The 24,377-nt window shown below is 48.0% G+C and overlaps 1 protein-coding gene across 4 annotated transcripts in view; it reads left to right on the top strand.

The window, feature by feature from the left end:
* HTT (huntingtin) overlaps positions 1–24,377 on the top strand; it is a 517,727-nt gene that overhangs the window by 471,883 nt on the left and 21,467 nt on the right. For all 4 annotated transcript variants that reach the window (XM_063924321.1, XM_063924312.1, XM_063924303.1 and 1 more), the window contains 4 exons: positions 2,405–2,595; positions 2,751–2,865; positions 3,585–3,798; positions 12,715–12,820. In XM_063924321.1, the coding sequence (XP_063780391.1) occupies positions 2,405–2,595; positions 2,751–2,865; positions 3,585–3,798; positions 12,715–12,820 (626 nt within the window). The remainder of the gene's footprint in view (positions 1–2,404; positions 2,596–2,750; positions 2,866–3,584; positions 3,799–12,714; positions 12,821–24,377) is intronic.

The raw sequence follows: 24,377 nt of genomic DNA, 5'->3' as shown, positions 1-24,377 counted from the left end.
CTAAACCCAACACGGAGGCTCCTATTCCTGGGAATGGTACTGGACACAGTCGCAGAAAGTGTTTCTTCCATTGGAAAAGGCATTGGTAATCCAGTCAATGGTACGGGATGTCCTGAAGCCAACCTGTATATCGGTGCATCTATGCACTCGCCTTCTGGGGAAATTGGTGGCCTCTTACAAGGCGCTTCAATACGGAAGGTTTCAAGCAAGACCCTTCCAGCTCGATCTGTTGGACAAATAGTCCGGATCACATCTTCACATGAACCAGAGGATTAGTCTGTCGCCAAAAAGCCAGGATCTCCCTTCTGTGGTAGCTACAGACCTCACACCTCGTCGGAGATTCGGAATTCAGGACTGGGTCCTGTTAACCACGGATGCAAGCCTCCGAGGTTGGGGAGCAGTCACCCAGGGGGTGCAGTTTCAGGGAAGATGGTCAAGTCAGGAAGTTGTCCTTCCAATCATCATTCTGGAACTCAGGGCCATATACAATGCCCTTCTGCAGGCCTCTTCTTCAGGATCAGGCCATTCAAGGGCAGTCGGACAATGTGACGGCAGTGACGTACATAAACCGACAGAGCGGAACGAAAAGCAGAGCATCAATGTCAGAGGTGTCAAGAATTCTCCTCTGGGAAGAAAAAAACGCTGTGGCGTTGTCAGCGGTCTTCATTCCGAGAGTAGACAACTTGGAAACAGACTTCCTCAGCAGACACAACCTGCACCCGGGGGAGTGGGGCTTTCACCCGGAAGTGTTCAGGTGCTTGACGCGTCAGTGTGGATATCCACACATCGACATGATGGCCTCTCGTCTCAACAAGAAGCTCAAGCGGTATTGTTCCAGATCGAGTGACCCACAGTTAGTGGCGGTAGACGGTCTGACGACTCCATGGGTCTATCAGATGGTGTACGTGTTTCCTCCACTTCCTCTGATCCCAAGAATTCTCAAAAGAATAAAAAGGGAAAAAGTTTAAGCAATACTCATTGCTCCGTACTGGCCAAGAAGGGCCTGGTACGCGGACCTTCTGGAGATGCTCCTTGAAGATCCGTGGCCTCTACCTCTTCTGCAACAGGGACTGTTCGTCTATCAGGCCTTAGCGCGGCTACGTTTGACGGCATGGAAGTTGAACGGTGATTCTAGCCAGAAGAGGAATCCCAAAATTATCCCGACTAAAAAAAAAAAGCTGAACTCAGAACTCGTCAGCAATTTCTTCCTAAAGTGGTGTCTGCTTTTCACATCAATCAACGTATTGTGGTTCCGGCTGTGACGGACACCTCTGCTACTTCAAAGTCTTTGGATGTTGTGAGGGCTTTGAAGGTGTATGTAAAGAGAACAGCTCATCACAGAAAATCCAACTCGCTGTTCGTTCTCTGTGATCCCAATAAAATTGGGTGTCCTGCTTCAAAGCAATCTATCGCACGCTGGATCAGGCTCACTATCCAGCATGCTTATTCCATGGCAGGATTGCAGGTTCCACAATCTGTACAGGCCCACTCTACTAGGTCAGTGGGTTCTTCTTGGGCGGCTGCCCGAGGTGTCTCGGCTTTACAGCTCTGCCGAGCAGCTATTTGGTCAGGTTCGAACACGTTTGCAAAGGTTACAAGTTCGATACTTTGGTCTCTGAGGACCTTCAGTTTGGTCAATCAGTTCGGCAGGAACCTCAGCACTCTCCCACCCGGTTTGGGAGCTATGGTACTAAATGGATTCCCAGTATCCTCTAGGACTTTAGAGAAAGGGGTGAGATTACAAACCAGCACACAGAACAATAGGAAAGTCAAGCTAAACAAACTTGAAACATGAACAGCAACAGCGGAACAAACCAGAATAATTAGCCAAGTAACAGTGCAGGAAAAAACGAAGCATTGGGCAGGTGCCCAGTATCCTCTACGGACTACGAGAAAAGGATTTACCGGTAGGTAATTAAAATCCTATTTTCCTTATCAAGCCTTCTCTCAAAGTATGTCCGTCTCCTCGGGTACGATTTCCTAGACTGAGCCTGGTATGAGGGGCATAGAGGGAGGAGCCAGCGCACACTATCAAATTCTTAAAGTGCCCAAGGCTCCTAGTGGACCTGTCTATACCCCATGGTACTAAATTAATTCCCAGTATCCTCTACGGACTACGAGAAAAGGATTTACCGGTAGGTAATTAAAATCCTTTTTTTATTTTTTTATTATTTCATGGGACGTGAACCAATATTCAGCGGAGTTTTGGTTCACTAGAAATTTTAGGACAATACGGAATGACGTTATGTGATGTCGCTAGTTCCCATTGACTTGCTAGGTTGCATTTTCTAACTTGTTTGATATTTACTATTAAATGAATAGGCTGTATTGGTGCATTCGATTTTTTTTTTTTATTTATTTATTTTCATTAACCGTGGCTGACTCATTGTACAATTGTTCTCAGGATAAGGCTATCGCTGAGCCTGTCAGTCGATTGTTGGAGACGGCACTTCGTAGCACTCACATGCCCAGCCGCATTGGAGCCTTACACGGTATCCTCTATGTGCTGGAGTGTGATCTTCTGGATGAAACGGCCAAGCAGCTTATCCCAATCATCAGCGATTACCTGCTCTCCAACCTGCGGGGAATCGCACAGTGAGTGTCTTACGTGTATCTCATTGTCTTAGTACCTGTATGTATTACTAAAATCGTAGTCAGCAGCTTTTGTACCTTTGGGAACATTATAAGGTTCCTCTTCATATTTCATTACCTTGTCATAGCTTCTTTTTTTTTTTTTTTTTTTTTTCTAGCTGTGTAAATCTTCATAACCAGCAGCACCTACTCATTATGTGCGCTGCCGCATTCTACTTGATCGAGAACTACCCCTTGGATGTGGGGTCAGAGTTCACTTCGGGCATTATACAGGTAGGCATGCAGTGGCCTACCCACTGAAAATTCATTACATGTACAGTACTTGAATGTAATGAAGTGCAGACAGAATTGTTGACATTGCACACATCTGGCCCTCATTACAGCCTGGGCCGCACTGGCGCTAAAGTTTGTTACACAACTGATCTGTTGTGTTAGTCGTTACGATTAACCATTGTCTTCTGTATTATGCTGATCCGGTTGGAAATAAGATTCTGTCGCCATCTGCAGCCAATCACATTTCTTGTAAAAAAAAAAATTAACTGTTCTAAAAAAATAGATGATGTTATTGCTGTAGGTTACTACGTTACATGATGGTTTACCGCTATGAATTTGTAGTAATATGATGTCTTTTGCGTTCTTGCTTACTTTGTCCTCTTTAATTACAGTCACGTGATTGTGTCACGTGACTTATTGCTGGTTAGGTTGTCACTGCAGCTCTTTATACAGGGTATGTAATTTGGGTTTTAGGTACTTGAGGTCTAAGCTCACTGTGTCACAAGTGAATATTTTAGTAAATTTTAGGCATTGTGTTCTAAACCCTAATCCAGAGAACGCTTGAGTATTCTGGATAATAGATCCCATACCCATATTGGTGATATTTAATGCAGTGCGTCTTTATCTCGCAGCTCCAGCTTTGAGCTGCATACCGTTCTGTTTAACACCTGTTATCAGTACCAGTAGGATGTCCTGATCCTTGTCTCTTCTCTGCTTAGATGTGCGGAGTGATGGTGTCTGGGAGTGAAGAGTCCACGCCGTCTATGATCTATCACTGCGTTCTGAGAGGGCTGGAACGCCTCCTGCTATCCGAGCAGCTGTCCAGGCTGGATGGGGAAGCTCTGGTAAAACTGAGCGTTGACAGAGTCAATATGCACAGTCCCCACAGAGCGATGACTGCATTAGGACTGATGCTGACGTGCATGTACACAGGTGGGGATTGCATGACTTTACTGATATAGAGCTATCGACGTGCTTACTGAGCTGCTATTCTTGTATAGTGTACTCTTATTGCCTGGGGCAATATACAAGCATTGTGTGCCTCTGGCATTCTGAGGCCAATAAACAAACAGCATGTGTCATGAAGCCAGGAGTAATATCCCATGTCATTAACTTGTGATCTGAGCTAAGCAAATCCATCCCTTGAGGAACTACAAATCCCACAACAGCTGGCGAGACTAAAGGTTGCCAAATCCTTTTATATAGAACGCTTTTGTTTACGTAGTGACTCTAGCACATCTGCACCACCCTGATACTTCAAAGAGCATGGTGATTCATCAGTGTACATAGAGAGATGATGTAATCCTCAAAACGTATTGCATCACTGCAGAACGGGACCACGATTTACCTGCTCCCTGATGGCCGGCCTCGCAGTCCGGGGGTTGCCAGCAACAGCGGTGCTATCCGCCTGTGTGGGAGTGTTGTAGCCTGTGTGCTGGACTCTAATAGACATCCAACGCTGACAGGCTCAGTATGAAAAGAGAAAAAAATAAGTAAAAAAGGCTTTGGGGCTGCAAGAGCAGCCCCCTGTAAAAACGGGCATCCAGCTTCCTGCTGGACCATACAAAAAATTGACCTGCCTGAGCATGGGGGCAGAGTTATAGTTTTGGGACCGGAACATCCTGGGATATCGGAAAGGCTTAACTATGTGGTGCCCAGGATCTGATCGTTCCACCTATAACCCCGATGTTATCCCTGTGAAGCCCTATGGAACCTGAAGCAGAAAGATGAATAAGACACTCGGAGTTGAACGCAAGACGACCACTGTCGCACTCACTCTGTTCAGACAGAACTAAATGTGGGCATTAACCCATAACCTACATCAGTACGATCGCATCACCCGTACCCCTCAGCCTATGGAAGTAGTGGACATCATTATTGGGGCGCACTTGCACCAGCCCTGCAGAGACCCGTCTGAAATCAGATGGTTATTTGTGTATGCATAACTCAGAATAGATGTAACGCCCTGTCACCTTTACCGTGCATGCTTATACGCAGTTGCCACCCAGTTATACGTGCCGTCAGCTGCGGAGCATGCGCATTGCTTACATGCACCTGTCACACAAGTTACCTATCATTACTAATTTATTCATCCATCCATATTCACATACTTACTAGACAGGTCGATAGTTATCATGTGAACACACTTTAGGTTGACATGAGATTGTCTACATGGTGGATATGTTGACGTGCTTAGTATTCTATCATGTATACACTGACAGCATGATAGACTGTCAACAAACTACCATCCATGGTGGGCTCTTAGGTGCTCCCCACAACTTCAGCATCGTCTTTCATTTACCGGCGGTAGCAATTCCGGTGGAGATGTCTGAGGAGTGACATTTTGGTGAGTATTCTAACCCTAATGCCATCTTCTCTCCCTCCCATTAATGTCTAACCTCCACCCTGTATCCTAACCTCCCTCTAGTGCCTAACCTCCACCCTGCATTTCTCTAACGTCCTAAGTGGATGCTGGGGACTCCGTCAGGACCATGGGGAATAGCGGCTCCGCAGGAGACGGGGCACAAAAATAAAGCTTTAGGATTAGGTGGTGTGTACTGGCTCCTCCCCCTATGACCCTCCTCCAAGCCTCAGTTAGGTTTTTGTGCCCGTCCGAGCAGGGTGCAATCTAGGTGGCTCTCCTAAAGAGCTGCTTAGAAAAAGTTTTTAGGTTTTTTATTTTCAGTGAGTCCTGCTGGCAACAGGCTCACTGCATCGAGGGACTTAGGGGAGAGAATTTCAACTCACCTGCGTGCAGGATGGATTGGATTCTTAGGCTACTGGACACCATTAGCTCCAGAGGGAGTCGGAACACAGGTCTCACCCTGGGGTTCGTCCCGGAGCCGCGCCGCCGACCCCCCTTACAGATGCTGAAGATTGAAGGTCCGGAAACAGGCGGCAGAAGGCTCTTCAGTCTTCATGAAGGTAGCGCACAGCACTGCAGCTGTGCGCCATTGTTGTCACACACTTCACACCAAGCGGTCACGGAGGGTGCAGGGCGCTGCTGGGGGCGCCCTGGGCAGCAATATTTAATACCTTTATGGCAAAAGAATACATCACATATAGCCATTGAGGCTATATGTATGTATTTAACCCATGCCAGTTATCTAAAACTACGGGAGAAAAGCCCGCCGAAATAGGGGGCGGAGCTTATTCTCCTCAGCACACAGCGCCATTTTCCTGCTCAGCTCCGCTGTGAGGAAGGCTCCCAGGACTCTCCCCTGCACTGCACTACAGAAACAGGGTAAAACAGAGAGGGGGGGCATTTTTTTGGCGATATTTTGATATATTTAAGCTGCTATAAAGAACAACACTTATATAAGTTTGTTCCCATATATATTATAGCGCTTGGGTGTGTGCTGGCAAACTCTCCCTCTGTCTCCCCAAAGGGCTAGTGGGGTCCTGTCTTCGATAAGAGCATTCCCTGTGTGTCTGCTGTGTCGGTACGTGTGTGTCGACATGTATGAGGACGATGTTGGTGTGGAGGCAGAGCAATTGCCGATAATGGTGATGTCACCCCCCAGGGAGTCGACACCGGAATGGATGGCTTTGTTTATGGAATTACGTGACGACATGAGACGGCCGGCAAACCAGTTAGTACCTGCCCAGGCGTCTCAGACACCGTCAGGGGCTTTAAAGCGCCCTTTACCTCAGTCGGTCGACACAGACACTGAATCTAGTGTCGACGGTGATGAAACAAACGTATTTTCAAGTAGGGCCACATGTTATATGATCACGGCAATGAAGGAGGCTTTGCATATCTCTGATACTGCAAGTACCACAAAAAGGGGTATTATGTGGGGGGTGAAAAAACTACCTGTAGTTTTTCCTGAATCAGAGGAATTAAATGATGTATGTGATGAAGCGTGGGTTAACCCAGATAGAAAAATGCTAATTTCAAAAAAGTTATTAGCATTATACCCTTTCCCGCCAGAGGTTAGGGCGCGCTGGGAAACACCCCCTAGGGTGGATAAGGCGCTCACACGCTTATCAAAACAAGTGGCGTTACCGTCTCCTGATACGGCCGCCCTCAGGGATCCAGCTGATAGGAGAATGGAAACTACCCTAAAAAGTATATACACACATACTGGTGTTATACTGCGACCAGCCATCGCCTCAGATCTGGATGTGCAGTGCTGGGGTCGTCTGGTTGGATTCCCTGACTGAAAATATTGATACCCTGGATAGGGACAGTATTTTATTGAATAGAGCAATTAAAGGATGCTTTCCTTTATATGCGAGATGCTCAGAGAGATATTTGAACTCTGGCATCGAGAGTAAATGCGATGTCCATATCTGCCAGAAGGAGTTTATGGACGCGACAGTGGTCAGGTGATGCGGATTCCAAACGACATATGGAAGTATTGCCGTATAAAGGGGAGGAATTATTTGGCGTCGGTCTATCGGATCTGGTGGCCACGGCAACTGCCGGAAAATCCACCTTTTTACCTCAGACCCCCTCCCAACAGAAAAAGACACCGTCTTTTCAGCCGCAGTCCTTTCGGTCCTATAAGAACAAGCGGACAAAAGGACAGTCATATCTGCCTCGGGGCAGAGGAAGGGGTAAGAGAGGGCAGCAAGCAGCCCCTGCCCAGGAACAGAAGCCCTCCCAGGGTTCTGAAAAGCCCTCAGCATGACGCTGGGGCCTTACAAGCGGACTCAGGAGCGGTGGGGGGTCGACTCAAGAATTTCAGCGCACAGTGGGCTTGCTCACAGGTGGACCCCTGGATTCTGCAGGTAGTATCTCAGGGTTACAGGTTGGAATTCGAGAAGTCTCCCCCTCGCCGGTTCCTAAAGTCTGCTTTGCCAACGTCTCCCTCAGACAGGGCGACGGTATTGGAAGCCATTCACAAGCTGTTTTCTCAGCAGGTGATAGTCAAGGTACCCCTCCTACAACAGGAAAAGGGGTATTACTCCACGCTATTTGTGGTACCGAAGCCGGACGGCTCGGTAAGACCTATTCTAAATCTGAAATCTTTGAACCTGTACATACAAAAATTCAAGTTCAAGATGGAGTCACTCAGAGCAGTGATAGCGAATCTGGAAGAAGGGGACTTTATGGTGTCCCTGGACATAAAGGATGCTTACCTACATGTCCCAATTTGCCCTTCACATCAAGGGTACCTCAGGTTCGTGGTGCAAAACTGTCATTATCAGTTTCAGACGCTGCCGTTTGGATTGTCCACGGCACCTCGGGTCTTTACCAAGGTAATGGCCGAAATGATGATTCTTCTGCGAAGAAGAGGCGTATTAATTATCCCTTACTTGGACGATCTCCTGATAAGGGCAAGGTCCAGAGAACAGCTGGAGTAGCACTAACCCAACTAGTGCTGCAACAACACGGGTGGATTCTGAATTTTCCAAAATCTCAGTTGACCCCGACGACACGTCTGCTGTTCCTGGGAATGATTCTGGACACGGTTCAGAAAAAGGTGTTTCTTCCGGAGGAGAAAGCCAGGGAGTTATCCGAACTTGTCAGGAACCTCCTAAAACCAGGGAAAGTGTCTGTGCATCAATGCACAAGAGTCCTGGGAAAGATGGTGGCTTCTTACGAAGCGATTCCATTCGGCAGATTCCACGCACGAACTTTTCAGTGGGATCTGCTGGACAAATGGTCCGGATCGCATCTGCAGATGCATCAGCGGATAACCTTATCGCCACGGACAAGGGTGTCTCTTCTGTGGTGGTTGCAGAGTGCTCATCTGTTAGAGGGCCGCAGATTCGGCATACAGGACTGGGTCCTGGTGACCACGGATGCCAGTCTGAGAGGCTGGGGAGCGGTCACACAGGGAAGAAACTTCCAGGGAGTATGGTCAAGCCTGGAGATGTCTCTTCACATAAATATACTGGAGCTAAGAGCGATTTACAATGCTCTAAGTCTGGCAAAACCCCTGCTTCAGGGTCAGCCGGTGTTGATCCAGTCGGACAACATCACGGCAGTCGCCCACGTAAACAGACAGGGCGGCACAAGAAGCAGGACAGCAATGGCAGAAGCTGCAAGGATTCTTCGCTGGGCGGAAGATCATGTGATAGCACTGTCAGCAGTATTCATTCCGGGAGTGGACAACTGGGAAGCAGACTTCCTCAGCAGACACGATCTACACCCGGGAGAGTGGGGACTTCATCCAGAAGTCTTCCACATGATTGTGAACCGTTGGGAAAAACCAATGGTGGATATGATGGCGTCCCGCCTCAACAAAAAACTGGACAGGTATTGCGCCAGGTCAAGAGACCCTCAGGCAATAGCTGTGGACGCTCTGGTAACACCGTGGGTGTTCCAGTCAGTGTATGTGTACCCTCCTCTGCCCCTCATACCAAAGGTACTGAGAATTATACGGCAAAAGGGAGTAAGAACGATACTAGTGGCTCCGGATTGGCCAAGAAGAACTTGGTACCCGGAACTTCAAGAGATGCTCACGGAGGATCCGTGGCCTCTACCTCTAAGACCGGACCTGCTTCAGCAGGGACCGTGTCTATTCCAAGACTTACCGCGGCTGCGTTTGACTGCATGGCGGTTGAACGCCGAATTCTAAGGGAAAAAGGCATTCCGGAAGAGGTCATTCCTACACTGGTAAAAGCCAGGAAGGAGGTGACTGCACAACATTATCACCGCATTTGGAGAAAATATGTTGCGTGGTGTGAGGCCAGGAAGGCCCCCACGGAGGAATTTCAACTGGGTCGATTCCTACATTTCCTGCAAACAGGATTGTCTATGGGCCTCAAATTGGGGTCCATTAAGGTTCAAATTTCGGCCCTGTCGATTTTCTTCCAGAAAGAATTGGCTTCAGTTCCTGAAGTCCAGACTTTTGTAAAAGGAGTACTACATATACAGCCCCCGGTTGTGCCCCCAGTGGCACCGTGGGATCTTAATGTAGTCTTGGATTTTCTCAAATCCCATTGGTTTGAGCCGCTCAAATCGGTGGAGTTGAAGTATCTTACATGGAAAGTAACCATGCTACTGGCCCTGGCTTCAGCCAGGAGAGTATCAGAATTGGCGGCTTTATCATATAAGAGCCCATATCTGATTTTCCATACGGACAGGGCAGAACTGCGGACACGTCCTCATTTTCTGCCTAAGGTGGTGTCAGCGTTTCACCTGAACCAGCCTATTGTGGTGCCTGCGGCTACTAACGATTTGGAGGATTCCAAGTTGTTGGACGTGGTCCGGGCATTGAAAATATATATTTCAAGAACGGCGGGAGTCAGAAAGTCTGACTCACTGTTTATATTGTATGCACCCAACAAGATGGGTGCTCCTGCTTCTAAGCAGACGATTGCTCGTTGGATTTGTAGCACAATTCAACTTGCACATTCTGTGGCAGGCTTGCCACAACCTAAATCTGTCAAGGCCCATTCCACAAGGAAAGTGGGCTCATCCTGGGCGGCTGCCCGGGGGGTCTCGGCATTACAACTCTGCCGAGCTGCTACTTGGTCAGGGGCAAACACATTTGCAAAATTCTACAAATTTGATACCCTGGCTGAGGAGGACCTTGAGTTCTCTCATTCGGAGCTGCAGAGTCATCCGCACTCTCCCGCCCGTTTGGGAGCTTTGGTATAATCCCCATGGTCCTGACGGAGTCCCCAGCATCCACTTAGGACGTTAGAGAAAATAAGAATTTACTTACCGATAATTCTATTTCTCGTAGTCCGTAGTGGATGCTGGGCGCCCATCCCAAGTGCGGATTGTCTGCAATACTTGTACATAGTTATTGTTACAAACAAATTCGGGTTGTTATTGTTGTGAGCCGTCTGTTCAGAGGCTCCTACGTTTGTCATACTGTTAACTGGGTTCAGATCACAAGTTATACGGTGTGATTGGTGTGGCTGGTATGAGTCTTACCCGGGATTCAATATCCTTCCTTATTGTGTACGCTCGTCCGGGCACAGTATCCTAACTGAGGCTTGGAGGAGGGTCATAGGGGGAGGAGCCAATACACACCACCTAATCCTAAAGCTTTATTTTTGTGCCCTGTCTCCTGCGGAGCCGCTATTCCCCATGGTCCTGACGGAGTCCCCAGCATCCACTACGGACTATGAGAAATAGAATTATCGGTAAGTAAATTCTTATTTTTAACCTCCCTCTAGTGCCTAGCCCTAACCTCCCACTAGTAGTGCCTAACCCTAACCTCCCTCTAATGCCTAACCCGAACCTCCACCCTTCATCCTAACCTCCTTCCTGGATCCTAACCCCCTCTAATGCCTAACCTGCACCCTAACCTCCCACTAGTAGTGCCTAACCTCCGCCCTGCATCCTAATCTGGTCCTCCCTCTAGTGCCTATCCCTAACCTCCACCCTGCATCCTAACTACCCTCTCTAGTAGTGCCAAACCCTAACTACCCTCTATTAGTGCCAAACCCTAACCTCCCCCCTTTATCCTAATCCTAACCTCCCTCTAATGCCTAACCTCCACCCTGCGTCCTAACCCTAACCTCCCTCTAATGCCTAACCTCCCTCTGGTAGTATCTAACCTCCACCCTGCATTCTAACCTCCCTCTAATGCCTAACCTCCCACTAGTAGTGCCTAACCCTAATCTCCATCCTAACCTTCCTCTAGCCCTAACCTCCATCCCGAATCCTAACCTCCCTCTAATGCCTAACCCTAACCTTCATCCTAACCTCCCTCTAATGCCTTATCTCCATCCTGGATACTAAACTCCCTCTAATGCCTAACCCTAATCTTCGTCCTAACCTCCCTCTAATGCCTTATCTCCATCCTGGATCCTAAACTCCCTCTAATGCCTAACCCTAATCTTCGTCCTAACCTCCCTCTAATGCCTTATCTCCATCCCGAATCCTAACCTCCCTCTAATGCCTAACCCTAACCTTCATCCTAACCTCCCTCTAATGCCTTATCTCCATCCTGGATACTAAACTCCCTCTAATGCCTAACCCTAATCTTCATCCTAACCTCCCTCTAATGCCTTATCTCCATCCTGGATACTAAACTCCCTCTAATGCCTAACCTCCACCCTGCATCCTAACCCTAACCTCCCACTAGTATTGCCTAACTCTAACATCCACCCTACATCCTAACCTCCTTCTAGTGCCTAACCTGCATCCTAATCCGAACCTCCCTCTAGTGCCTAACCCTAACCTCCACCCTGCATCCTAACCCTAATCTCCCCCTAATGCCGAGCCCTTGTGGCGGTGACTATACCTAACCATTCTGAGAATGAGCGACATTTCAGATGTTAACATTGTGAACATTCTGAGTCTGTCAGCGTATGAACCATGTTGACTTTCAAGTGTCGACATGGTGGGTTTGGCATTATGAATGTCATCCATGTGACTATCCCGTACATTACTCTACAGACATGTTAAGGAAACAAAACAGTTTATTTTGAGTACTAGAAGACTATCCATTAGCTCACATTATAGCTGGGCACTGGGGCAAGATAGTTGTTTGTGAATACACACTAATCGCAATGTGAATATGGAGGAGTACGGTATAGTTCGATTTATTTATTTGAAAATATTTTATGTATAAATATAATAAAGGTTTACACTCTAAAACGTTCACCCTCTGCTACATTCTTGCAAGCAGCCCCAGCACTGATTTACAGGCAGATTAGTCTAACGATATTGGAGCGTGACCTGTGCAGGGACAGGAGCTGATTCTTATCCCTTATACATCCCTCTGCCGGCCCCCTTTATGAATAATAGAACATCCCTGTTGCCATAAGTGTTTCTTCCATGGTAGTGTGTTGTACATCTCTGATACAGCCTGCAATGCCCTGCCGTTGTGCTGGTGGTTATTGGATGTTTTCCCTATTACGTGGATCATAAGAGTACAACACTGGGAGACTCGTATTAACAGATTGAGGGGCTTCTTTTTTTGTCCTATCCAGGGAAGGAGAAGATCAGCCCCGGCCGCACATCAGAGGCGAATCCGGCCGTCCCAGACAGCGAATCTGTTATCGTAGCCATGGAGCGTGTGTCTGTACTTTTCGACAGGTAATTGAGGGATTAGGTATATGTGTATGCTGTGGGATTATCCATCTTTACTACATGTACTGTATATATATGTATATATATATATATAATATTATCATTACTGGAAGAAAGAATGTCAGCACATTGTCATTTAAAGAGCTATAACCAGAGTAATTCAGCAAAGACTGAAGCTGTATTTACATGGTATTCTTCTACACTTTACAAGGCTGTTCCTTTTTCATTTATTATTGTTTAATCAGTTTGAGTTAGGAGACTGACACCTTCCTTTAAAACAGCCGCTGTTCAGTCCTTTAAAATGAGACGTAGTATTGTAGGGGAAGTCAAATCAGGGCGGTGTGGCCACACCTCCCTAAGAAAAGGAATTATACTTAGTGCGGTGCTGTAAAACAGCTGCCCATGGCCCCCTTCTGCAGAACCAAGCAATCAGTAACACACACACACACATCCCTCTTTCCACCCTTGTGTCTGAAGGGCCCCATAAATCTGGTGGCTTTTTCTTTTTCTTCCATTAGGGGTCACTGAAGTACTCTTGGTCACTAGAATATTTACATTAGTAACCCTCCACCCCCTCCATACTCCCAAAGGTACCTCAGTGTTTTTTGTGCCTCAGTTGGGAAGGCACACGTGGAGGATTCTCCACAGTTTTTCTTCTACTTGTGTGAAAAAATTTAAAATCTCAAAATCCCTTCCCAGCTTATTAAGAAGCTTGGGTCCAGATTGTTGGTGCTGCTCATTGCAGCTATTGGCTTGGTCGGTGCTCATGAGAGGAGCCCCATCATAGACCACAATCAGTGTTTGCCTATTTCTGCCTCAGGCTGCAGAAGGAGCTGGACACTGCTTAGAGAGAAGCCCCGGCATAGCCCCCTCTACATGCAGGTAATGGGCGGTTAGGCAGCTCACACTGCCGCCACTCCCTTGCTTTATTTTATTAGGGGTGAGGGGCACCATGTGGGGACTGTACATTTCATTGTTTGTCTCCCTGCCCAGCTGCCGCTCCCCGCCTCAATTCCACGGTTAGCCTCCTCTACCCGCCCAGGGCTCTCTGCCGCAGACAGTTTCTAAGCTGCCGCGGTTCCGTCTTCAGGCTGACCATGGACAACACTCACTGCTGCCGCGGTCCGCCAGCATGAAGCTGCGAGCTGAAGAGGGAGAGGGGGATTATGCCTGCAGCAGCACAGTGCAGCAAGTAAATCAGGCTGTTAAGTTTGTGTTACAGGTTTATGGGGAGTCTTGGTTATATTACTATAGTAGTGGGCAAGTAGACCCTGCCTTCAGACTATTAAGCCTGTGTTGCAGGTTTATGAGGGTCTCCGTTATATTACTATATTGATGGATAGATAGATAGATAGATAGATAGAGAAATATATATATATATATATATATATATCGTCCTAGTGGATGCTGGGGTTCCTGAAAGGACCATGGGGAATAGCGGCTCCGCAGGAGACAGGGCACAAAAAGTAAAGCTTTACGATCAGGTGGTGTGTACTGGCTCCTCCCCCTATGACCCTCCTCCAAGCCTCAGTTAGATTTTTGTGCCCGGCCGAGAAGGGTGCAATCTAGGTGGCTCTCCTAAAGAGCTGCTTAGAAAAGTTTAGCTTAGGTTTTTTATTTTACAGTGAGTCCTGCTGGCAACAGGATCACTGCAACGAGGGACTTAGGGGAGAAGAAGTGAACTCACCTGCGTGCAGGATGGATTGGCTTCTTGGCTACTGGACATTAGCTCCAGAGGGACGATCACAGGTACAGCCTGGATGGTCACCGGAGCCTCGCCGCCGGCCCCCTTGCAGATGCTGAAACGAGAAGAGGTCCAGAATCGGCGGCAGAAGACTCCTCAGTCTTCTTAAGGTAGCGCACAGCACTGCAGCTGTGCGCCATTTTCCTCTCAGCACACTTCACACGGCAGTCACTGAGGGTGCAGGGCGCTGGGAGGGGGGCGCCCTGGGAGGCAAATGAAAACCTTTTTTGGCTAAAAATACCTCACATATAGCCTCCGGGGGCTATATGGAGATATTTAACCCCTGCCAGAATCCACTAAAGAGCGGGAGACGAGCCCGCCGAAAAAGGGGCGGGGCCTATCTCCTCAGCACACCGCGCCATTTTCCTCACACAGCTCCGCTGGTCAGGAAGGCTCCCAGGCTCTCCCCTGCACTGCACTACAGAAACAGGGTAAAACAAGAGAGGGGGGGCAAAATTGTGGCAAAACTATATTATTAAAGCAGCTATACAGGGAGCACTTATTATAAGGCTATCCCTGTCATATATAGCGCTTTTGGTGTGTGCTGGCAAACTCTCCCTCTGTCTCCCCAAAGGGCTAGTGGGGTCCTGTCTTCGTTAAGAGCATTCCCTGTGTGTCTGCTGTGTGTCGGTACGTGTGTGTCGACATGTATGAGGACGATATTGGTGTGGAGGCGGAGCAATTGCCAAATATGGGGATGTCACCTCCTAGGGGGTCGACACCAGAATGGATGCCTTTATTTATGGAATTACGGGATAGTGTCAACACGCTAAAGCAGTCGTTTGACGACATGAGACGGCCGGACAATCAATTAGTACCTGTCCAGGCGCCTCAAACACCGTCAGGGGCTGTAAAACGCCCTTTGCCTCAGTCGGTCGACACAGACCCAGACACAGGCACTGATTCCAGTGGCGACGGTGACGAATCAACCGTATTTTCTAGTAGGGCCACACGTTATATGATTTTGGCAATGAAGGAGGCGTTACATATTGCTGATACTACAGGTACCACAAAACAGGGTATCATGTGGGGTGTGAAAAAACTACCTATAGTTTTTCCTGAATCAGATGAATTAAATGAGGTGTGTGATGAAGCGTGGGTTGCCCCCGATAAAAAAATGCTAATTTCAAAGAAGTTATTGGCTTTATACCCTTTCCCGCCAGAGGTTAGGGCGCGCTGGGAAACACCTCCTAGGGTGGACAAGGCGCTCACACGCTTATCAAAACAAGTGGCGTTACCCTCTCCTGAGACGGCCGCACTTAAAGATCCAGCAGATAGGAGGATGGAAAATATCCAAAAAAGTATATACACACATACAGGTGTTATACTACGACCAGCTATAGCGACAGCCTGGATGTGCAGTGCTGGGGTAGCTTGGTCAGAGTCCCTGATTGAAAATATTGATACCCTGGATAGGGACAATGTTTTACTGTCTTTAGAGCAAATAAAGGATGCATTTCTTTATATGCGTGATGCACAGAGGGATATCTGCACACTGGCATCACGGGTAAGTGCTATGTCCATTTCGTCCAGAAGAAGTTTATGGACGCGACAGTGGTCAGGCGATGCGGACTCAAAACGGCATATGGAAGTTTTGCCGTATAAAGGGGAGGAGTTATTTGGTGTCGGTCTATCGGATTTGGTGGCCACGGCTACAGCCGGGAAATCCACCTTTTTACCTCAAGTCACTCCCCAACAGAACAAGACACCGACTTTTCAACCGCAGCCCTTTCGTTCCTTTAAAAACAAGAGAGCAAAGGGATATTCATATCTGCCACGAGGCAGAGGAAGGGGGAAGAGACAGCAACAGGCAGCTCCTTCCCAGGAACAGAAGCCCTCCCCCGCTTCTACAAAAGCCTCAGCATGACGCTGGGGCTTCTCAAGCGGACTCGGGGGCGGTGGGGGGTCGTCTCAAGAATTTCAGCGCGCAGTGGGCTCACTCGCAGGTAGATCCCTGGATCCTGCAGATAATATCTCAGGGGTACAGGTTGGAACTAGAGATGGATCCACCTCGCCGTTTCCTGAAGTCTGCTTTACCAACGTCCCCCTCCGACAGGGTGACGGTCTTGGAAGCCATTCACAAGCTGTACTCTCAGCAGGTGATAGTCAAGGTACCCCTTTTACAACAAGGAAAGGGGTATTATTCCACTCTATTTGTGGTACCGAAGCCGGATGGCTCGGTAAGACCTATTCTAAATCTGAAATCCTTGAACCTGTACATAAAGAAGTTCAAGTTCAAGATGGAGTCACTCAGAGCAGTGATAGCGAACCTGGAAGAAGGGGACTTTATGGTATCCTTGGACATCAAGGATGCGTATCTCCACGTTCCAATTTACCCCTCACACCAGGGGTACCTCAGGTTCGTCGTACAGAACTGTCACTATCAGTTTCAGACGCTGCCGTTCGGATTGTCCACGGCACCTCGGGTCTTTACCAAGGTAATGGCCGAGATGATGATTCTTCTTCGAAGAAAAGGCGTATTAATTATCCCATACTTGGACGATCTCCTAATAAGGGCAAGGTCCAGAGAACAGCTAGAGATGGGATTAGCACTGTCTCAAGAAGTGCTAAAACAGCACGGGTGGATTCTGAATATTCCAAAATCCCAGTTAATTCCGACAACACGTCTGCTGTTCCTAGGGATGATTCTGGACACGGTTCAGAAAAAGGTTTTTCTCCCGGAGGAAAAAGCCAAGGAGTTATCCGAGCTTGTCAGGAACCTCCTAAAACCAGGAAAGGTGTCTGTACATCAATGCACAAGAGTCCTGGGAAAAATGGTGGCTTCTTACGAAGCAATTCCATTCGGCAGATTCCACGCAAGAATTTTCCAGAGGGATCTGTTGGACAAATGGTCAGGGTCGCATCTTCGGATGCACCAGCGGATAACCCTGTCTCCAAGGACAAGGGTATCTCTTCTGTGGTGGTTGCAGAGTGCTCATCTATTGGAGGGCCGCAGATTCGGCATACAGGATTGGATCCTGGTGACCACGGACGCCAGCCTGAGAGGCTGGGGAGCAGTCACACAAGGAAGAAACTTCCAGGGCGTGTGGTCGAGCCTGGAAACGTCTCTTCACATAAACATTCTGGAACTAAGAGCAATCTACAATGCTCTAAGCCAGGCAGAACCTCTGCTTCAAGGAAAACCGGTGTTGATCCAGTCGGACAACATCACGGCAGTCGCCCATGTGAACAGACAGGGCGGCACAAGAAGCAGGAGTGCAATGGCAGAAGCTGCAAGGATTCTTCGCTGGGCAGAGAATCATGTGATAGCACTGTCAGCAGTGTTCATCCCGGGAGTGGACAACTGGGAAGCAGACTTCCTCAGCAGACACGACCTTCACCCGGGAGAGTGGGGACTTCATCCAGAAGTTTTCCACATGCTGGTAACCCGTTGGGAAAGACCAATGGTGGACATGATGGCGTCTCGCCTCAACAAAAAACTGGACAGGTATTGCGCCAGGTCAAGAGATCCGCAGGCAATAGCTGTGGACGCGCTGGTAACGCCTTGGGTGTACCAGTCGGTGTATGTGTTTCCTCCTCTGCCTCTCATACCAAAAGTATTGAGAATTATACGGCAAAGAGGCGTAAGAACGATACTAGTGGTTCCGGATTGGCCAAGAAGGACTTGGTACCCGGAACTTCAAGAGATGATCACGGAAGATCCGTGGCCTCTACCTCTAAGGAGGGACTTGCTTCAGCAGGGTCCCTGTCTGTTTCAAGACTTACCGCGGCTGCGTTTGACGGCATGGCGGTTGAACGCCGGATCCTAAAGGAAAAAGGCATGCCGGAAGAAGTCATTCCTACTTTGATTAAAGCAAGGAAGGAAGTAACCGCGCAACATTATCACCGCATTTGGCGAAAATATGTTGCGTGGTGCGAGGATCGGAGTGCTCCGACGGAGGAATTTCAACTGGGTCGATTCCTACATTTCCTGCAATCAGGATTGTCTATGGGTCTCAAATTGGGATCTATTAAGGTTCAAATTTCGGCCCTGTCGATTTTCTTCCAAAAAGAATTGGCTTCAGTTCCTGAAGTCCAGACTTTTGTTAAGGGAGTGCTGCATATACAGCCCCCTGTGGTGCCTCCAGTGGCACCGTGGGATCTCAATGTTGTTTTGGACTTTCTCAAATCTCATTGGTTTGAACCACTAAAAACTGTGGATTTGAAATATCTCACATGGAAAGTGACCATGCTACTAGCCCTGGCTTCAGCCAGGAGAGTGTCAGAACTGGCAGCTTTATCTTACAAAAGCCCATATCTGATTTTCCATTCGGACAGGGCAGAACTGCGGACTCGTCCGCATTTTCTCCCTAAGGTGGTGTCAGCATTTCATCTGAACCAACCTATTGTAGTGCCTGCGGCTACAAGCGACTTGGAGGACTCCAAGTTGTTGGACGTTGTCAGAGCTTTAAAAATATACATTTCAAGGACAGCTGGAGTCAGGAAATCTGACTCGCTGTTTATACTATATGCTCCCAACAAGTTGGGCGCTCCTGCGTCTAAGCAGACTATTGCTCGCTGGATTTGTAGTACGATTCAGCTTGCACATTCTGTGGCAGGCCTGCCACAGCCAAAATCGGTAAAAGCCCACTCCACAAGGAAGGTGGGTTCTTCTTGGGCGGCTGCCCGAGGGGTCTCGGCATTACAACTCTGCCGAGCGGCTACGTGGTCGGGGGAGAACACGTTTGTAAAATTCTACAAATTTGATACCCTGGCTAAGGAGGACCTGGAGTTCTCTCATTCGGTGCTGCAGAGTCATCCGCACTCTCCCGCCCGTTTGGGAGCTTTGGTATAATCCCCATGGTCCTTTCAGGAACCCCAGCATCCACTAGGACGATAGAGAAAATAAGAATTTACTTACCGATAATTCTATTTCTCTGAGTCCGTAGTGGATGCTGGGCGCCCATCCCAAGTGCGGATTATCTGCATTACTTGTACATAGTTACAAAAATCGGGTTATTATTGTTGTGAGCCATCTTTTCAGAGGCTCCGCTGTTATCATACTGTTAACTGGGTTTAGATCACAGGTTGTACGGTGTGATTGGTGTGGCTGGTATGAGTCTTACCCGGGATTCATAAATCCTTCCTTATTGTGTACGCTCGTCCGGGCACAGTACCTAACTGAGGCTTGGAGGAGGGTCATAGGGGGAGGAGCCAGTACACACCACCTGATCGTAAAGCTTTACTTTTTGTGCCCTGTCTCCTGCGGAGCCGCTATTCCCCATGGTCCTTTCAGGAACCCCAGCATCCACTACGGACTCCGAGAAATAGAATTATCGGTAAGTAAATTCTTATTATATATACACATACATATATCAACTAATATGGCGATAGTCTAAGCAGGTTGCTTTATTATACATAGGGTTTTGTGTATATGCAGAGCACATGGCAGGACGCCATTTTAACACTACTTCCTGGTTCTTCTTGCAGGAAGTTTGGTGCTAGTACTACAACACTCAGCCACTGGAGGAGTAGGAGTGTTGGTAGGAATTCAGTAAAGCTATTTAACTGATTTAGAGTGTCCAAACGTGTACTGCACTTCTGGCTTATATACACTTTGGTTAATTTACTGAGTCGTGTGACTTGTCTTTTGTATATTTGTGTGTGTACAAATGCAAAAGCAGCTTGGCTGCAAGGTCTGTGAGAGTGTGTTACCTCAGGGAACACAATGTCTCTTGCAAATACGGGTACATATACGACCATTTCCCCTGATCTGCCTTGGGTGTGATGACTGGCTTACAATCAAAGTTGGCTGCTGCACGTGAGATGGCTAGATCTGAGGCTAGGTTGATACCGTCTGAGCTGCCGGAGTGGGCTCAGGAGATGTCAAGGATTTTGCAAGGTTTACAGCAGTCCCAGTCTAGTGCAAATCCGAAAAGTAGTCATCGGTGGTCTCATAACCTACCGGTGTCAGCTGTGTTGCATTTTGACAATTCCATGCCAGACCTGTTATCTCGGGAGGAACATGAGGAAGGTGAACTGGCCCAGGAGTCAGATAGTGAGGTTACTGATAGCCCGGCCGTTGATAATCTTATCAGGGCAGTAAGTCAGGTTTTGAATTTTACTGAGACTGAAGAACCTCTTTCAAATGATTAGGTTTTATTTGCAAAAAAAACACAGAGCACCTGTGTGTGTTTTCCTTATGGAAGAATCCGGATAAATGGTTTTCTATGCCTAGATGGTTTCTGTCTAACTACCCATTCCGAGAGTCTATGACTACGAAATGGGAAACTCCACCGACGGTGGACTCCTCTGTGTCCAAATTTTCCAAGAAGTTAACCATTCCAGTCCCAGCTGCTACGACGCTTAAGGACCCTTCAGAGCGTAAAGTCAATGTATACAGCGGTAGGAGTGTTGCTTAGACCTGCTTTAGTTGGAGTTTGGGTTAACAAGGCTGTAGTTGCATGGGCAACACAGCTCGAGTTGGGCCTACAACAGCATCTCCCCTTAGACCAGCTTATACTTCTTGCTGATCACATTTGTGAATCTTCTGAGTATTTAGGTACGGCTTCTATGGATGTCGGCCAAGTTAGTTTTCGCCTTTCTGCGTCTCTAGTTGCGGCCCGATGGGTGCTTTTGCTCCTTTCTTGGCAGCGGAGGCGGAGTCAAAACGAGGAATAGAAGCGTTGCCTTATACTGGCGATATGTTGTTTGGTCCTGATTTACACAAATGGATTTCTCAGGCCACTGGGGGAAAGTCTGTTTTCCTGCCATTGCCCACACCAGTTCCAAATATGCTGGACCAGCGTTCAAATCTTCTAGAACTCCGTCCTTTCGAGGCCGTGCTAGAGAAACAACCATACAGAGTAGACGTGGTAGAGAACATGGTTTTCAAAAAACCACTAACTCTCGACAGGACACAAAGGCCGCTGACAAGCCAGTGGCATAACGGGCTTCCAGCCCATCTCGGGTTGGCGTGGTTTCAGACATCCACAAATGGGTGGATCCGCTATTTAGTGTTCAAAGGTTACAAAATAGAGTTTGATTGTCTACCACCAATGCGATTTTTAAAGACAGGCCTGCCTGTGTCAGGAGACAAAAAGCCAGTTCTGCAGATCACAATTCAGTCTCTCGTAGATTCTGCAGTTTTGATTCCAGTCCCAGTTCACCAACAGGGTCAAGGTTGTTATTCCAATCTTTTTGTAGTACCAAAGCCGGACGGCTCTGTCAGACCGATATTGAACCTCAAGGGGTTCAATCAATACGTCACTTGCTACAGATTCAAAATGGAATCCCTGCAGTCAGTGATTGCAGGTTTACAACCGCAGGAATTCATGATTTCTTTGGATCTTAAGGATGCGTACTTACACATTCCAATTTGGTCACCACATCAGGTGTACTTTAAGGTTTGCAGTACAACAAATCCATTATCAATTTCAGACACTATCGTTTGACCTCTCGTCAGCGCCTCAGGTATTCACAAAGGTGATGTCTGTGATGATAGCTCATCTCCGATCCCTGGGAGTGATAATAGTTCCAAACTTAGACGATCTTCTCATCAAAGCGCCGTCTCAACAAATACTTCTTCACCATGCCTTAGTAACGTACAATGTACTAGTACAGCATGGTTGGATTGTCAACTTCAAGAAATGAAGCCTGATTCCGTCTCAAAGACTTCAGTTCCTAGGAATGATTCTCGATACGGTGGATCAACGAATTTACCTGCCAGAACAGACAGCACAAAGTATTCGTCATCTGGTACAGCTAGTGCTCAAACCACGGACAGTCTCGGTGCATTTGTGCATTCGACTGTTAGGAAAGATGGTGGCGTCTTTGAAAACAATCCAGTTCGGAAGATTTCACTCGCGTCCTTTCTTTTTCATCCACTAGGGGTCACTGGAGTACTCTTGGGATATGGGCGGCGTAGCAGAACAAAGGCACTGAATATTTAAATTTAGAACTCTCCACCCCTCCATATCCCTAGAGTACCTCAGTGTACGAACCCAGTGTTTTCTCTAACGTCCTAGTGGATGCTGGGGACTCCGTCAGGACCATGGGGAATAGCGGCTCCGCAGGAGACAGGGCACAAAAGCAAGCTTTTAGGATCACATGGTGTGTACTGGCTCCTCCCCCTATGACCCTCCTCCAAGCCTCAGTTAGGTTTTTGTGCCCGGCCGAGAAGGGTGCAATCTAGGTGGCTCTCTTAAAGAGTTGCTTAGAAAAAGTTTTTAGGTTCTTTATTTTCAGTGAGTCCTGCTGGCAACAGGCTCACTGCATCGAGGGACTTAGGGGAGAGATTTTCAACTCACCTGCGTGCAGGATGGATTGGATTCTTAGGCTACTGGACATAGCTCCAGAGGGAGTCGGAACACAGGGCTCGCCCTGGGGTTCGTCCCGGAGCCGCGCCGCCGACCCCCCTTGCAGATGCTGAAGATGAAGAGGTCCGGAACCAGGCGGCAGAAGACTCTCAGTCTTCATCAGGTAGCGCACAGCACTGCAGCTGTGCGCCATTGTTGTCAGCACACTTCGCACAGCGGTCACGGAGGGTGCAGGGCGCTGGGGGGGGCGCCCTGGGCAGCAATGTATAATACCTGTATGGCGAAAAATACATCACATATAGCCCTTGAGGCTATATGGATGTATTTAACCCCTGCCAGATATCTAAAACTCCGGAGAAGAAGCCCGCCGAAAAGGGGGCGGGGCCTATTCTCCTCAGCACACAGCGCCATTTTCCCTCACAGAAAGGCTGGTGGGAAGGCTCCCATGCTCTCCCCTGCACTGCACTACAGAAACAGGGTTAAAACAGAGAGGGGGGGCACTGATTTGGCGATATGTATATATATTAAAATGCTATAAGGGAGGAACACTTATATAAAGGTTGTCCCTGGATAATTATAGCGTTTTGGTGTGTGCTGGCAAACTCTCCCTCTGTCTCCCCAAAGGGCTAGTGGGTCCTGTCCTCTATCAGAGCATTCCCTATGTGTGTGCTGTATGTCGGTACGTGTGTGTCGACATGTATGAGGAAAATATTGGTGAGGAGGCGGAGCAAATTGCCTGTAATGGTGATGTCACTCTCTAGGGAGTCGACACCGGAATGGATGGCTTATTTATGGAATTACGTGACAATGTCAACACGCTGCAAGCCGGTTGACGACATGAGAGGGCCGGCGAACAAATTAGTATCTGTCCAGGCGTCTCAAACACCGTCAGGGGCTGTAAAATGCCCATTTACCTCAGTCGGTCGACACAGACCCAGACACGGACACTGATTTCAGTGTCGACGGTGAAGAAACAAACGTATTTTCTTTTAGGGCCACACGTTAAGGGCAATGAAGGAGGTGTTACATATTTCTGATACTCCAAGTACCACAAAAAAGGGTATTATGTGTGAGGTGAAAAAACTACCTGTAGTTTTTCCTGAATCAGATAAATTAAATGAAGTGTGTGATGATGCGTGGGTTTCCCCCGATAGAAAATTATTGGCGGTATACCCTTTCCCGCCAGAAGTTAAGGCACGGTGGGAAACACCCCTCAGGGTGGATAAGGCGCTCACACGCTTATCAGAACAAGTGGCGGTACCATCTACGGATAGGGCCGTACTTAAGGAGCCAGCTGATAGGAGGCTGAAAAATATCCTAAAAAGTATACACACACATGCTGGTGTTATACTGCGACCAGCGATCGCCTCAGCCTGGATGTGCAGAGCTGAGGTGGCTTGGTCGGATTCCCTGACTAAAAATATTGATACCTTTGACAGGGACAGTATTTTATTGACTACAGAGCATTTAAAGGATGCATTTCTATATATGCGAGATGCGCAGAGGGATATTTGCACTCTGGCATCAAGAGTAAATGCGATGTCCATATCTGCAAGAAGAT

The sequence above is a fragment of the Pseudophryne corroboree genome, chromosome 1 (genome assembly GCF_028390025.1).
Source record: "Pseudophryne corroboree isolate aPseCor3 chromosome 1, aPseCor3.hap2, whole genome shotgun sequence".
Lineage (NCBI taxonomy): Eukaryota > Metazoa > Chordata > Amphibia > Anura > Myobatrachidae > Pseudophryne > Pseudophryne corroboree.
Note: the sequence above shows the minus strand (reverse complement) of the source record. Positions and strands in the feature narration are given on the sequence as shown.